Raw genomic sequence first — 17,093 nt, forward strand, 5'->3', positions numbered from 1 at the left:
TAAAACTCTAGAATTAAGTCAAACATTGCGTTAAGTAGACTTTTTCTGGATCAAATCATGCTGCTATGACACTTTGAAAGGCTCAACCAATGTCCAACAAAACAGGTTTTGGCAAACTAAATTAACAAATAAGTTGCAACAATTTTCATTAAACGATCCATTTCAGATGATTTTCATCAAAAATGGCTGTAACTCTCTGAGTATGCTTGGGAAGATTTTTGTCTTTTTACAATGTTTCAATTGCAACTTATTAAATCTGAAAGCACAAGTCTATGCATACTTTTGCAACTATAACAAAGTCAAAAACTATTATATGGTTCAACTGGCTATTAATTCCTTCTTTTTTTTTTTAAATTCTTGCTCTAATGTCTCTTTGCAGTAAGTAGAGCTGAATCATCAAACAACAGCTGAGACAGCAGCAAAGTCATTCAGCAACTAACTGGTGTGCCTGCACAGAGATCAGCACCACATACTCTTTTAATCGATGGATAAGTAGAAACTATATTTAGTATGTCGACTGTGCGTCCAAACTGTGTTTCACAGACATTCTGGAATCTTGGGTAACATTAGATGAACACACAAAATTTACTAACTCATATATTCCAATTATTCAAAAGAAAATTACAGGCTTACGCAAATTTCAGCAGTTTCCCAGGTGAAATAACAAAACTAAAGGCCATTGGGTTAGGGTCTGCAAATGTGGCAGAAACCCAGAATAAGCCAGATTGTTGACAGGTATGCTTTGTTCTGGTGGGTGATCAACTTAGACCTGGTAGACAACTGGCTTGATATATACTGATAGAAACCCTTATACTTCTCAGTGCTGATTAAAAATCATTGGACTGCTATCATGCAAATTTAAAATGGTGAAGATACTAAACATTATAGCTGCTAAACATCTGTTTGTCGTGGGCATGCTGATGTAGCCATAGCGCTAATGTACTTTAGTATCCAGCCACACAGACCCATGCTGTATTCAGCAAGCTTCAGTGTGAATAACTGACAAAATTTGCACCTTAATATGCAGAAAATATTGTCTAACAAATAGTACTGGTACTGAAGCAACTGGTCAGTCAGCTGTGTTATTTAATGACATTTATTTATTTTACAAGACTTCATTTCATCAGCATAGTTACAAGATGCAAATCAAACCCTCATTGTGATCATAAACACTGCTCTTTCATGTCGATGTCATCATTGTTATGCAGGAGATGGTAGGTGGGGTGCCTGTTGGTTCTGTGCTGTATGCATCCTGACCCTGAGAGTCACATGTAGTTGAGCTGGTTACTCTTCACGTCTGCAGCAGTAAACAGGCTGAGAGCATGCACCACAGTACCGAGTAGACTGAACAAATCCATCTCAGGCAATAAACCACAACACATGGCTGACTTAATAAAGAATAGATGTCACGTAGAAATCCTCACGAATGTAGAACAATTAGTCCAAAAAAAACAAACAAAAAAAACAAAAAAAAAAAACCAGCATCTGCTCAGTCTGACTCCTTTAACAAGTATGAGGTCTGCAACATGGTAGTGACAACAACATCCTGGAAGACATGTGTCTGTGTGGAAGGGCGCCAGCAGGACAGACACCAGTGGTTTTCTCTTCATGTCTGTCGGCAGCAGAGACCTCAGTCGATTACATCACTCTCACCTAATCAGCAGAGTCGAGAACACAGCTGGGTCACGACAGCCAGGTTATCCTCACTCAACTGGAGAAGGAAAAGTAATAGACAAGGATGCCCTAATGATGATGGATGGTAGATGACTGTGCAAACCATGATTATTAACCATGTAGGCATCTCGTAAGCATGAGCATTCATTAGTTTTTGCTCAAAGATCGACATAATTTATGATTTTGAGCTGCAGCGCAATAAAATGATTCGGCACACCAAGGCAGAAAAAATGGTTTCCATGTTGTGCTTGGGTTCATTCACCCAACAAACTGCTGACTGCTATCCATGGGACCAGACCTGGTGAAACATGGCAAGAGAACGGCAGTCACCCTGGATGGTTAAACCTAAGGGAACCACAGATTCAAAAAAATATTTATTTGTTGTTTTTGAACATTTGCATCAACATCAGACTATTGACAACCCGTGAAAAAAAGCTATAAAACTGTACAATAACTGCACTGTATTCAGAGGATTTTATACTCACATACAGCTTTTAAAAAAATTTATTAGACCACCGCCCAGTGTGAGGTAAATGCCACAGCTGCCTTAAATTAATGGTATTGGTAATTACCAAAATCATTTTTCAAAATCATCATTGGGTAATCCATCAGTACGCATTAGCTCTTTAATCAAAACGATATTTTTAATGTTAAAGAAGAGTGAGGGTCTGTGCTTGTGTTTACCTCTCCATTATTTTGCAGGTGGAGAGGTGAGGTTAGCATTAGGTGTTTGATCCACCTGTGGGAAGAGTTCAAGTCTGTTTTGTGCTGGGATATTCTGCTCCTTTCAGTTACCAGGCTCATGCATTAGTGAATCATCTGTCTCTCTGGGACCTTAATCTCCTTAATCTCTGAACTTGTGACACATTCCATCCAGAATCAGCTTGGAAACTCGGAAACGTGTAAAGAAAAAGGGCTCACCAGCTCTGCCTTCAAGCTCACTCTCCATCAATTCTCCTCACCCACCTCTGGAAACTTGCCTGCAAACTCAGACATCTCCCAGGTCTAAACTCACCTCTCACTTAAGTAAGATCGTTTCCAATCTCTACGATCCAGTCCACAAACCACTGACTCCATTTGAGCCACCATTAACTCTGTCCTCCTCTGCAGAGCTCCTGTGTGTGTGTGCCTAGTATCACACCTTCACACACTTTAGATTTGCTTATTCACCTTTTTGTGAAGAAACAATTCAAACACACAAACTCCCTCTTCACTCTGCTTTCAGGGTCCACGCCAAAAAAAGATGCCAAGTAACATTAATTCACCTGCAATCCTGAACAGCAGAAATTCAGTTCTAGTGGTTAATTGTTTACTAATTTCTGACTTCTCAGAGTCCAGTCTGCCGGCTTAAATTTGGGTATAAAATTTGAATTCAGATAACATAATTTTTCTTAATGAATAACATTTTAATTTTTAACATATTTCTAAAATATTTGTATTTTTCTTCAAATTTTCTGTCTAATAAATTTGTTAAGCACTGTATGCTGTGAAGTTTTGACCACGGTGTTAAAACTCCATTAACACAAACAGAATTGAAAGTAGTAGCTGATATATTTTTAATACGTTTAGGAATATATAAAATTTTTCGTTCACCAAAACCTTATATTGGTGTTTACAGCCTGTTTTGAGGAACCCCTTCCCTTATTTATATTCCATTATTTCAGTTCCAGTTAAAATCGGCACTGATTGTTGCTTGCGAGCATAAACCTTTTCTCATAAATGTCGGTTAATTTTAAGACTACCATGCTGCTGCTGCTGCTGCTGGAAGCAAAAACTAAGCTTTTGTCTGCTTATTTTGTTGTTTTTTGTTTTTTGCCCTTTATCCTCGTCCCTCTTCCCCGCTGTTTTTCTTCCCCTCTTTCTTTCTCCCCTTTCTTTTCCCCAGTCAAGTCTGTCCCGTATTTAGCAAGTGAAAATAAAATAAAATAAACAATAAAAGGTGAATCAAATAGACCATTACGGCAAGGCTGGGATGGTCCATTTGGTAAAGTAAATCCATTGGGCATCTTTCTTTGCCTTTAGACAATAATTTTGATGGCAAAAGAGCCAAACAGGCAAAAAAGGGAAAAAAAAAAAAAAAACTAAGCTGGGCTGTTTGTAAAGTTTAAATCTGCAGATTTGCGTTGTGGATACGAGTTGCAGACAGAAAGGCTAAAGAGAGTGCAATTATTTTAAGAGCCAACTGCAAAGATAAAAGAAACAGCATCTGATTTTGGTTTCATTAGAAGGATAATAGTTACCAGCTATTGAATATTTACTAATAATAATAATTAAAACAAACATGAAAGCATAGGCATGTTGATTATTTATTTAATTCGTTCATGCAGTTCAAAGTGCAAAATACTTCTTGGCTGTTAGTGTAGCATGCACATGTTGTGTGATCATGACAGATGATCCTGCAATAACAAAAAGAAACTTTATGAAGTCAATTTTCTCTGTAACTGAATCCCTGACGTACTTGCTCTTAAACCTAATTTTAATCTGGTATGGCAGTTGGGTAACTCTGCTTAAAAAAAAATCAAATCGTCATCAAGTATTTTGTTGCACAGAGCATCAGTTTTTCTTAACACTTTCACAATGATGTAGAGCCCAGGCTGTAGCACTGATTACCCGCTTCTTGCTTACGTAAGAATAAACTTGAATGTGTCCTGTGGACAAACAGCAAATCTGCACAAGCACAAACACACACTTCTGCACAAAGCTGAAGGTCTTTGGGCAAACTTATTTGATTGGCGTGGCACAGTGCCATGCAGGCAATCCATGAGGAAACAAATCCAGACTGGGGTCTGTGGCCCCAAGAAACAAATCCACAGAGGCTGATAAACCTTCAGCAGTCTGGACCAAAATGTGAGCATTAAAGTTAAAAAAAAAATCTCAGCAGGCTGAGCAGGCCCTGACAGACAGCAGTTGATAGGAGTTTGAAAGAAGGTTATGGTTCACTCACAGAAAAGTAAAGCAAAAAAAGAAAAGCAAAGCTGGTCTTACGCCTTTCCTCCAGCTGTTCAACGTAGGGCCTGCTCAAGCTCTTTTAATCATAACATAGTTGTCACCTCAGGTCCTTTTTCAGTCAAGCTCAGCCAAACCAATAAAGATAAGCATCTGCACATGTTCGTCATAATGGAGGACATTTCTGAACATGTTGAGGGCTTTTCAATTCAGCCCATCATGCTTATTACTCAACCCAAAGGTCTTCACTTCATCAAGGAAGTTTAAATCAACTTATTACCAGCTGAAAAAAATGAGAAAGCACTAAATAAAGAACAAAAATCTGCCATTTAGTAGGTGAGTTTATTAAATCCCAGTCTAGCAACAACTTCTTGGACAAAAACGTGAATCCAAACAGTAACAACTGCAGTTTTAGAAATTGCCACCTGAGGTCATCTCCAAAAGTGAGTGAATCCCTATAAACACGTGTTAAAAGGCCCAAAATTAAGCAATAACAAAATTACATTTTCATTAGTCAGTGATGTCATGTGTTTCTACACTAAACTGAATAATAAAACATTAATAAAACACAAAGCTAGCCAAGAATCCAAAGTGATGATAAAGCTCAGTGCAATACCACCCAAGCCCAGCAGCCTGAGCTTGAACTTCTCTAACGGATTACTTTCTCTGGCGAGTAATTAAGTAATATAGTGCATTACTTTTATAAAAAGTAATGCAAAAAAATGGGGTTTTTTTTCCATTTAGTTTTGAAAATTTTTGGAAACCCACTGTGTAACGTCTTTAAGGCAACGCAATAACAGCTCAAATAAATCTTCAAGTCATCTGCAAAACGGTGAAATGAAAGGTTATACGGTGAAAATATAGACCCCAGTGGCAACATATTCAGTGCAAACAAGTCTGGACCCAAAATTGAGCCTTGAGGCACACCATAACTAAGAGGGGCTATTTTCAAGCTTTAGGGGCCCATGTTCACATAAAAGGTCCAGATAAGTAGAACTGAAACCACTGAAGAACAGATTCTTTTAGCCAAACACTTGATTCTAGTTGTGATAGGAGGATATCATGGTCAACCATGTCAAAGTCAAGCCCAACAAGAGGACAGCAGGGCTGTGAGAATAGAATAGAATAGAATAGAATAGAATAGAATAGAATAGAATAGAATGCCTTTATTGTCACTATACAGTTGTACAATGAGATACAGAGCATCTCCTACTCAGTGTAAACATGCTGGGGGGGGGGGGGGGGGTACAGTTCTGCAGCGCTATGTACATATGGACAGTATTAACATAGGGAAAAACACATACATACATATATATATGTATGCGAGTGGAGGAGAGATGAGGGCCAAGTCTTACAGTCTGGGGCCGGTTTGTGAGGAAATCCTTTATCCAGGCACATGTGAGAGGAGGGAGGCCAAGAGTGACCAGTTTGGTGAGGAGGATGACCGGAATGATTGTATTAAAGGCTGAGCTGTAGTCCACAAAGAGTAGCTTTGCTGCTGCTCTAGGTGACTCAGCACAGCATGGAGAGCTGTGGCGATGGCGTCTTCTGTGGATCTGTTTGCACGGTATGCAAACTGGTGGGGGTCGAATTCTGGGGGGAGGTAATCCTTGATGTGCTGAAGGACTAGTCTCTCAAAGCATTTCATGATTACCGGTGTGAGGGCCACAGGGCGGTAATCATTCAGGCTGGAGATGGGAGACTTCTTCGGCACTGGGATGATTGTGGCTGATTTTAGACAGGATGGGATGGCTGCCTGATCCAGTGAGAGGTTGAAGAGTCTGGTGAAGATGAGGGTGAGCTAGTGTGCGCATGCTCTTAGTACCTTGCCAGGTACACTCTGGACCGGCCGCCTTCCTGGGGTTCACTGCTAGGAGCACACGTCTGACATCGTGCTCTGTTACAGTGAGTGGAGCGGTGCAGGAACCAGGTGAGGATGAGGATGGGAGCAGTGCTGAAGCAGATGAGTGTTGCTGTTGTGGTGTTTCAAAGCGGGCGAAGAAGCTGTTTATTTCCTCTGCCAGCTGCCCACTCGGGTTTTCTGTTTTCGCAGTGCTGCCTCTGTGGTTGATGATGTCTTGCATTCCCTGCCACACCTCTCGTGTGTTGTTGCTGGACAGGTGGGACTCGATGTTCCTTTTGTGGTCTGACTTGGCTTTTTTAATCCCCCTTTTCAGGTCAGCTCGAGCAGCCCTGTACAGAGCTCTGTCACCTGACCTGAAGGCGGTATCATGGGCTTTGAGGAGTGAGCGGACCTCGCTGGTCATCCAGGGTTTTTGATTTGGGAAAACCCAAATGCTTTTGTCCACTGTCACATTTGCAGTACAGAACTTGATGTAGTCCAGTACTGATCCTGTGAATGTTTCTAGGTCCTGGTGTTCAAATATGTCCCAGTCGGTCTCTGTGAAGCAGTCCTGTAGTTTGGAGAGAGCATTTTCCGGCCAGGTTGTAACAGTCTTTGTGGTGGGCCTGACACTGCGCCTGAGGGGGGTGTAGGCTGGGGAGAGCAGGAGGGAGAGATGGTCGGACTGACCGAGGTGGGGGAGGGGTTTCTCCTCTGGTGGGACATTTGACATGCTGATAGAACTTTGGGAGCACAGTCTTTATGTTGGCCTTATTAAAATCACCTGCGATAATGTGAACACCGTCCGGGTGGGCCCGCTGCTGTTCGTTAATGGTGTTCAGCAGGATAGAGAGCGCCGTGTTTACGTTGGCATCGGGTGGAATGTACACAGCCGTGATGATCACTACTGTTAGCTCTCTCGGTAGAAAGAAAGGCTGGCATCTTACCGACATGTACTCGAGGTTCGGGGGGCAGTGACTGTTTATAATTGTCCCGTTGTTGCACCAGCTTTCATGCACGTACATAAATCCAGAGTTAAAAGCAAATCATTAAAAGCCTTTTAATGGCCATCTTGGTGCTATGTAGTGATTTATAACCAGATTAAAACTTCAGCGATCCCATTATGATCAAGATGAACTTGCAATTGTGAGTAGACTAATTTCTCTAAAGCTTTTAAAAGAACTGGGAGCTTCAAAATTGTCCAGTAATTAGCCAGAACAGTTGCATCCAGACTGTGTTTTTTAAGAAGAGGCTGAACTGTAACCTGTTTAAAACATGATGGGGCACAGCCTGCATCAACAGAAGAGTTCATTAATCGCTGGATAAAAGGGCCAATAGTATCAAAAATATTTTTTAGCAGACTTGGGGGAAGACAATCTGATGGGGAGTGTGATGATTTTAGGCGATGAGCTACCATAGATAATTCACTCAAGTAAATATGTAGTTAATTGAACTAAAGGACTGTCTGTGCTCCAGTTTTAGCGAGTCAAATTCTAGATTTTTAAAGTGTTGGTAACTAATTAGCGGGCTTGTGTACCCTGCACCTTGCTGACTAATCTAGTTTTAGCTGACAACTTAACACTGTATCCTCTTATCTGAATGTGGATTTTTTTAACATGTGGCTAAAAAACCAAAAACAAAGACTATGACACAAAAAAAAAAAAAATAGCGTGTGCAGCAAGAACAGAGATTAAGTATGTCTTACTGGTATGAGACAACATTGCATCACCTGGCATCTATTTTGCAGAACACAAGCATATTAAGGCAGTTACACATGTCCCACCTGCAGCAGTTAAAACCGGCCTCCTGGCTGCACCTAGACTTTTTTTAATGATGAATTGCAATTATATGATAGTTTAAATGTGTCCCATGGGGCAAATCGTTGCCAAATAAAGTCAAGATGTGCTATGAGACACAAATATAAATTAGTAATCGTTTTGACCACTAGGGGGCAGCAGAAACAAAGTGAGAACTACACTGACTTGCACAATTAACCAACTTAACAAAGTTACTGGTGAACAGTTGCAGTCCTGGTCTTCACTGCTATATTCACATGCTGGTTGCAACTGTGTCTGTCTTTTGTTGGATGCTAAGAACATAGTGCATAGTGGGGTTTTATAATGCTATAAGAGCAGTGAAGGCAGTAAAGATGCAGTACAAAAAATAAGATGCTCAATAAAACTAACAGGAGTTGAAGATTCCTACAGGATCATCTCAGCAAAACTCCTTTAAAGAATAGAGAAAGCATAAAGGTGGCTACCTTTAGTTTAAATATTTTATCTCCAACTATCTATTCATATCCTGTTTCACTTGTAAACAAACTGTATATTAATGATGGACATTGTTGAATCACCTTATTTGCATTTTTTTCATGGACAGCAGGGTGTTGCAAAAAGACATCAAATAGTATAGAAGTGTGAGAAAAAGCTCCTGTTTCTCTCTTAGTCTGGAACCTCAGTCAAACTAAATGCAATATAATGCTCATTTTTCATTTAATTCCTTTTATATAGTTTACAAAAAGTCCCTCAGTTTGTCAGTTTCACTCGTCATTCATCAGGTGTGGTTTCAAAACACCAGTATTCCGATGGCCAAGCGTTTACTTAAGGCTTCATAACCTTATTTTAGAAGTCTTTGTGGCAGTATCCATCTTTTATATACAGGCTGTGTTTTCATGAAAAAAATAATTTTTCATTCTTCATAGAAGTGTCACAGTTTAACCGGTGTACTACAGCACTATTTGGAGCACGGCCAGTACATTGGTAAAAATGAAATGAATTTCAATATGTGCCTATACTGCTCCTCTGTGGTACTTTAATGGAAAACAGTTTTAAATCAAACCACTAAACATAGTTAATCAACTTAAGGAATGTAAACTGGCACACCACAAATAAAACAGTACCACTTGTAATACCAGGTGCAACGTGCTCTTATAGTCACCGCAAGGCAGGTGTTCAACATTTGCAACTAATTCCTACGTAGTGAGTGGACACAAATATGCGTGTTAAACAAGTGGAACCACAAACAGAAACAACTGCATTGTTAAACTGTCCTGTGTCTTTGTGTCTTACGGACTGTAATTGTTGGTCTCACCGATGTGGCCCGACAGTGGGGTACAAACTGGGAAATGATACCACAAAGCCTTTGTAAATTGTCAAAAAATAAGAATGAAAAGTTATTTTTTTCACTTGTGTGTAATATCAAACATCTGAGGAACTTTGTCTGTACACTATCAACCCACTCTATCTTCCATCTGGTTCCAGTCGGCTTGAGAAGAGATTGCAGATGGAAAGTTGTTCTGGTCCAACATATGGTTTGCACCTAGCCATCTCCACCCGCATTTTTTTAAACAAATCTAACCACAAGCTGTGGTCTGCTCCACACCCAGAACCAGACCGATGACCCAGTCTATGCATACAACAGGGAATAGCAGCACACATGCTACAGTGTGCGTGGGCCTCCGTCTGGTTAAAAGCTGCCTAATGGGCTCCAGATCAGGGCTTGCCAGCCACTAAGGCCCACGATTATGTTTCATTGGATGCAGATGCCTGGTTATGGATCCGGCATAATACTGGCGGTGACATCATGAGCTCAACCTGCTGGGAAGCGCATGAGTATCTCTGTGACATAGCTGGTGCTGTGCTTTTGATCTGGTTTGACTTTAGGGCTCTGCAAAGTGACATAAGTGTTGCAGAACGTACTGAAAATCACTCGCAGTGACAATAATTCTATAGTAGAGGGAAAAAAATGTAAAAACATGAATGTCAGGTCAGTTAGTGAGCACATTTTTTTGTTTGTTTTCATTTTTTTTTTTAACAGAAATTAAACCTCTTCATGTTTATGATTCATATCATAGCTGGTTGGCTTGGTTCAAGGCCTAAAAATGTTAACAAGAAATCTTAAAGGCGCAAAATGAAAAGGAAATTCACTTCCAAAATCAAAGCCCTTAAAAACGTGTGCAGTCAATCTTGAGTTCTAACGAAGTTTGTTGGAAAATAGTTGTTGGTTCCCTCGCTCTATGAACTCAGTTAACATTTTCTTGATGAGTGTATGGCATTAATCACCAATTTCACTTTGACTGAATTAAACCTGAAGATCATTTTATAAACTACTGTCACCAGTCAATAAGCATGCAGTGTTATTGTTCTCACAGTGAAATCTCCCTCTTCACAATCTGTGAAAAATAGCAACTGAGCAGGTGTAAGCATGGACTATATGAAATCTAAAAAAAAAAAATTCCATTTTCAGTATTTCTATATAGAAACGCGGTGTGCATTCATTGAACCGAAAGTAGAAGAAACATTCAACAAATTTCTAGTGACATATTTTCTGCCCATCAGCTACCAGAGAAATCATCACATCTGCAGTCAGTTCATTGCAATTTCATGGTGAGGTCATTCTGCCAATATCTTCCGCTGTATTTCAAAGCGCAGCATGGAAAGATATCCTTACGCTATATCCTTAGAGTGCTCTCAGAGCAAAAAGTTTTTGAAGTTGTTAAATCTGGTTCAGATTTAGGTTATCTACAGTATATATGATTGAAAACTTAAAAAAAAAAAAAAAGCTTACAACTTTGCTCCACTGTCACAGAAGGTCAAGATGGTTAGTCAGCAAATTCAACTTCTGAGGAAAGTGGATGAGTGATGGTGAGATGTATGGAGACACTCAGACACATGGGCATCTCAAAACTTTTCCCAGCAGCTGTTCTGCATACTATGTTCCAGTGATACCCATCTCACAGGGTCAGAGGTTACACTAGCTATTCAAGACATGTTGGAGTATCACAGCTGGATATGGATGACTGAAAGTCATAACTGAATGGATTGGGAATGACAGAAATGCTTACATTCAAGCAGTCATAGAGCTGCAAGTAGGATGCAGGGAAGTGCATCAAGGAGACAAATCGTTCCACGCCAAATTTGGAACAAATGGGCCCAACCCAAACCATGAAAAGCAGCTTTGGTTCAAAAGTAAAGCGGCTTCATAAGCACTGATTACAGCTTTTTTCCTTCTCCACCAGTCTGACAGGTGCAGACTCAGCACTTAAAGACAATGCCGTGCCTTCAAAGCCCAAACACAGCGCCAGTGACAATGAGAACAGATAAAACAAATGTCTAAAATGTGAAAAAGGAATGCTCCACTCATAGTACAGGTGATTTATGGCAGTCATAAGGGGTACAGATATAAAGATGAATGACTGCTGACCTCTTTCTTCTTTTCTTTCCCTCAAACTGCAACTAATAAAGCAAGCCAACGTCTTTGAGCAAGAAGCCAGGATTGAAACGGAACACTGGAACACTGGGAATAAGCTGGTTAATGTTTCTTCAAACATTGTAACTATTTTTAAATCAGTGCTTTTGAAAAGTTTAGTTGATTATTTTACTCAGGTAGGATCCCTGAGTAAAATAAAAAAAGCGTCCCTTTTACACAGTTAGTGTCAGTGTCAGACAGAATTTCTTTGGAATAAAATTCATGGCATGTAACCAATTCTTGCATAACAAAGGTTCATAACTAATAAACCAATAAGTGAAGGTGCAGATGGTCAGTTTGGGGTATCATGCATGTCTTTTTGATGTTTTTGCAGAGATCTAATGGCAAATTTAGCAAAGCTGAATAAAACCACTTAATGACACCACTTTGTTTTTGTTAACTGCAAATTGGTTTGGCTCAAAATTTCTGTTCTATTCTTGTGGTACGCCCTGTCTCATTGTCAAGTCTTGAGTCATTGTATCAGCAGAGTTCAGAAATTCCCAAATGATCTCAGTTACATGTGGAGCCTGGCAAGCTTTAAGTAAAGAAACCCAAAAATAACAGAGGAAATACTGTATACTGTATTTCCTTAGTGTGTTTAATGACACCTGCCATGGACAAAGCTTTTACACTACATCTACAGTAATTCTATGAAAATACTCCATGAAAACATTAAACAGTTCTCAAATGTTTCTGTGTGGCTCTAATACAGATGAACGCAATAAAAAAATTTAATAAAACTCAAATGGGAGAGTAAACACAGTGTGATGGAGAGGTACTCCAGTCATGACATAATCATGTGACTGGAGGAAGTCCAATCTAAGATTCATTTCCACAGCTCTGGGGTGGATTAAAGGGCTCAAAAACTCAATGTAATCCTGCAGCACGTACAACACTGTCACTGCATCAACAAAGAAGCTCCAGACAAGTGAAGGCTCTGATGAGACAACAGGGCTGGCTCTGGAAAGTGATGCTTTGATTAACTAAGACTGTTTGGCACCTTAAACACATTCCATGGGATTTAATAAACTGTGGTGACTTCTGGTTTCAGTTTCCACATGTATTCATTACAAACTAAAGGCATTTTTTTGTGAATGATGTCTCCGGCAACTCTTCTTTTCATCTATATTATCTAAAAATTTGTGATTCTGCCTTGTCTAATTCAGAGATAAAAGCATTTGTGTCTTAGATTTTGTCTTGTCTTAGATAAATTGATAATAAATCTAATTAATGTGTCATCCTTTAAAAAACTTACGTTGATCACCCTGGGGACCAAAAAAGGTCCCGCCCCAAAAAGTGCAATAAAAATGTTATATACTAATATTTTTTACCACTTTAAATGAGTCAGTCTTTTAAGACTACTTCTGCCTGAAATATTCACATAAAGTTTTAATTATATTTTCGTTGTTTTAACCCTTTAAATCCCAGTTTTATTACATGAACGCCCTGTTTTTTTAGCCCCAAAAAACAAAAAAACTAAATATTTTCAAAAAAAAACATTTGAAGTAATATTTGATTGTTATTATAATTAGGCCTTTAGATGGACTAAAGATTGGCACCAAGAGTCATTTCGATCGCCTTTTATTTTTTTTCCAGGAGCGCATTTCATAAAATGCACACTATCGACCACGCCCAAAAAGTGCAATAAAAATATTAAATATTAATTTTTTTTTTCACTTTAAATTGGTCAGTCTTTTAAAACTACTTCTCCCTGAAATATTCATATAAAGTTTTAATTATATTTTCGTTGTTTTAACCCTTTAAATTAGGCCTTTAGATGGACTAAAGATTGGCACCAAGAGTCATTTCGATCGCCTTTTATTTTTTTTTCCAGAACCAGAAAATGGTCTCCAGGCGGCAAATGCTGCTCGTCAAGGCCGAAATGAGTGCATTCTCCCGGGTTAACTCGCGACGATGATCGGGGCATCTTGCGTCCTTTTTCCAGCGCACACTTCCGGTACCACGTGACAACAAATACGTCATTTCCTGTTGACTAAAAAAAAAATGCACCCTCTCATGGTCCTAGGGACCAAAAAATGGTCCGCACGATCAGCGGGCGAAGCCGCTGCTGCACGCCGGAAAAGAGGCGTCATTTCCGGCAGGTCTGTCCAAGCAGCCCGCTGTTTTCCAGCAGAGGTCAAATGTGAAGCAAGGGCGCCACCCGGTGGACAAATAAAAAAATTACAACTCTAAGGCCTGTAGTCCAAAACAAAACCTAAGCTGGAGACCTGACGATCCCTTTGACCGTAATTTTTCTGGCGTGAAAAATAGCGTTTATAATGGAAGTCAATGGGCCCAAAACGGTCCCTAGGGTGATCAGTGTGAGTATTTTTACTGCTAAGCCGTGTTAGGCTGATGTAAGAAAATCAGACTGAAATTTTGAATCTTTTACAAAAACGAAACCGGGTGGCAAGTTTCGCTATATTACACCCAACACAGTGGAAATGGCGTTCATACGAATGAAAAAAGTGGCACAAAAAGGTCCCAGTATGACACAAGGGTTTTAAAGATGAGCGCAACAATGGCACTCTGGCAGCAAGAATCTATATTTAAAAGGCCTTTTTTTTGGTGCAACTTTTAAAATTAGGAATACGAGAGACTTTGGTTTAAGGGCTTCCAATTTGCTGATGTGAAATAGTTATCAGCAGGTTTTAATTTGAATAACAAATGTGCTCTAAAAAGCTTTTTAATTAGTATTTTCTTCTTGTGAAGCTGTCAGAATCTTTAAAATACGCCATAAAAATAAGTGGTCTGTGCTCAAAAAATAAATAAAGAAATATAGTCACAGCCTGATTAGTTCATTGTGGTCTGACTATTCACAGCATGCAAAAACAAAATTATTCCCTCAGTCTACAAACGCTTTAAGTTTGCTCTCACGCCAAAAAGCGATTAGAGGAAAAACATCAGAGCTGGAGCGACTGCAGTTGTTGAGTGTCGGAGGAGCTGCTGATGAGAAGTGAAATATTTTTATCTGGATCCAAATTGCTCTGAAAAAAATGATGTCATGCTGTGTAGCTGACTAATAGTTCATCCTGCTGTTGTCCTGCTGGGTTATAAGCGCCTTTAAGGGGGATGCATCAGCAAATGTGGCATAAAAAAGGAAAATAACACTTTTGCAGTAAAGGGTGAAGAATACAGAAAAAGCACATTTCCTGGATTTCCAAGAAAACTACAATGATTTTATATTTTATGGCACATAGTAGATGACTTTGTTTAATATGGCAGAACTTAGGAGAGAAATGCATTTTATGGGACTTAAAGTGTTGAAAACTGTGCTAATTTCATTTTAAATGTCAGCGATGCCATGTTGCAGGCAGATTGGGACTTTAAAGCAAAGCTGGGTGGAGGGGTGCAAATGTGAAGAATGTGGCTATAAAACTTCTTTAGGTAACCCAATTGGTCTCAGACGTGGAGCGCTGAGCCAGTGCAGGTGTGCTGAGGAAGACGGTGGAAACTATGAAGTGAAGCCAAAGAAAGAGTTTCTGATAGGCTAAATTCAAAGTTTTGCTGTTAATCATCTTTAAAAAAATGAGGTGTGGGGCATGAACATATTTTGTCTTAATAATTGTGACATGCCAGAAATGACTGAGAACCACAGACTCAACGCATCTCCTTGTAAAAGTTTCCACTGCTGCAAGAGTAACCCTGATCTTATCAGTGAGGTTATATTTATTTCAAAAGCAGAGAGGCTCCACAGGTGTTTGCACCAATCTTACCTGTTTGCAGCATCCCGGAACCGGATTCTCCCCCGAAGTCGACCGATGCGTCGTCAGGTGAGGCGTTGCTCGTCGTGAGGAGCCCGAGAACGCAAACTGTCCATTTTAACAAACAGAGCAACATCTTCCCGGTGTGGCCGCCTTTATGCTTCAGAAATGAAACATATGCAAACTAGAAAAGTACTGAAAGTCTGAACTGATCCAGTTAAAGAGCAGTCAAAGTGGGGAACATTGCTGAATCGCACTTTTTCTATAATTCTGCAGTTTTAATAGGAGCGAAGTGCAGAGTAACTAACTCTTCATCCTCTTCACCTCTCCTCATCCTCCTTCTCAGCCAGCAGCAGCTTCTCTCCTCCTGCAGCTGTATCACATCACTGCAGAGCCAAACGAGCAAAGAGAAGCCCCGCCCCTCTCCTGTTGACCAATTAAATCCCTGCAGGGCCTCCGCCCATTTTTGTTTTCGAGCCTGTCTTCAACTTACTTTTAATTTGTTTGTTTTGAAAAATTGACTCGTTTCCCTCTCTCCACCTCCCAAGAGATGGTTAGAACTTTTGTAATTCCACTCCAAACATACAACATTGTGAGGTGCAAACACAGGCTACAGTACCAAGCTCACAATCCAGGAACCAAAAACAGGAAGCAGTATAGGCAAAGGTAAAAGGGTAAAGGTAGGAAGAACGCCTACTTGGTAAAGTAGGAGACTGGCTGGACATGGGTTAGGGAGATTAAACACTCGTCAAATGTGCAGATTCCAAAGCTACTTGAGACCAATATGGGTTTCTTAAAAACTATGAAATTTTAATAAAATATATCCTCCAGCATGGCAAGTGCACAGTGTAGCAGTGTTTTTTATATCAAGTAATTGAAACGTTTGAATAAGAGGCGGGGATGGAGGAGTAAAAACACACTTGATTTCTGATAAGTAGACAGGAAGTCAAGTCCTCTGACCTCTGGTCCACTTGTTTTGCTTTAAATTTTGCTTACTGCCTTTTCATCTACTGCTTCCATGTCTCTCACCATCATAACTACTTGTTTTGGTTTAGAACAAGTCTTTCACAACATAACACCTACGTTAATCTTCCAGGTCCTTGTGTTTTTTCTGTACCTCATCAAAGACTCTATATAAAAGAGAGATGTAATGCCTCACACCTGTATCCTTTTTTTATAGCCAGCATGAAGCAACTCATGTGCTTATAAAAAGACTTCTGGTTATATGGAAGACTTTGGGTGAATGGAATTTGGCTTTCTTGCTCGTTACGTTCATGATGACTTTATCATCATACTGAATACATGTTTATTTATAAATGATGGTTCCTTGTACAGAAAGACACATATAACATGTTATGCATGTAACAGCTTGTCAATCACCCAATATGCTTGTGATGTCTGGTTCAAACAACGGCTGATTACATCTGTACTCATGTGGTTGGCATCCTAATCTCCAGATATCAGGTAGCACAGCACCAGTTTTAGTGTGTTTAAAACTTGAGAAGCCGGGATTTGTTAAAATTCCTATTTAATTAATGTCTACTGAATGCTTACCTTCCTTTACCTTGTAGAAACCACCGAAGGTCTCAAGCTAACAAAAAAATGTTAGCTCTAATAAAATGGTAAATAATACCAAACTCAATCAAGAGACATTTCAAGGAAATCTTCAGACACCGACA

General features: G+C 39.7%; 1 protein-coding gene across 1 annotated transcript in view; it reads right to left on the reverse strand.

Annotated features, from left to right (window-relative positions):
• LOC113026024 (uncharacterized) overlaps nt 1-15,798 on the reverse strand; it is a 122,703-nt gene extending 106,905 nt beyond the window's left edge. Inside the window, exon 1 of the mRNA XM_026174418.2 lies at nt 15,427-15,798. Coding sequence (XP_026030203.2) covers nt 15,427-15,550 — 124 coding nt within the window. The 5' untranslated portion in view covers nt 15,551-15,798. The remainder of the gene's footprint in view (nt 1-15,426) is intronic.
• Nucleotides 15,799-17,093: the final 1,295 nt, after the last annotated feature.

Source organism: Astatotilapia calliptera, chromosome 7, assembly GCF_964374335.1.
Source record: "Astatotilapia calliptera chromosome 7, fAstCal68.1, whole genome shotgun sequence".
Lineage (NCBI taxonomy): Eukaryota > Metazoa > Chordata > Actinopteri > Cichliformes > Cichlidae > Astatotilapia > Astatotilapia calliptera.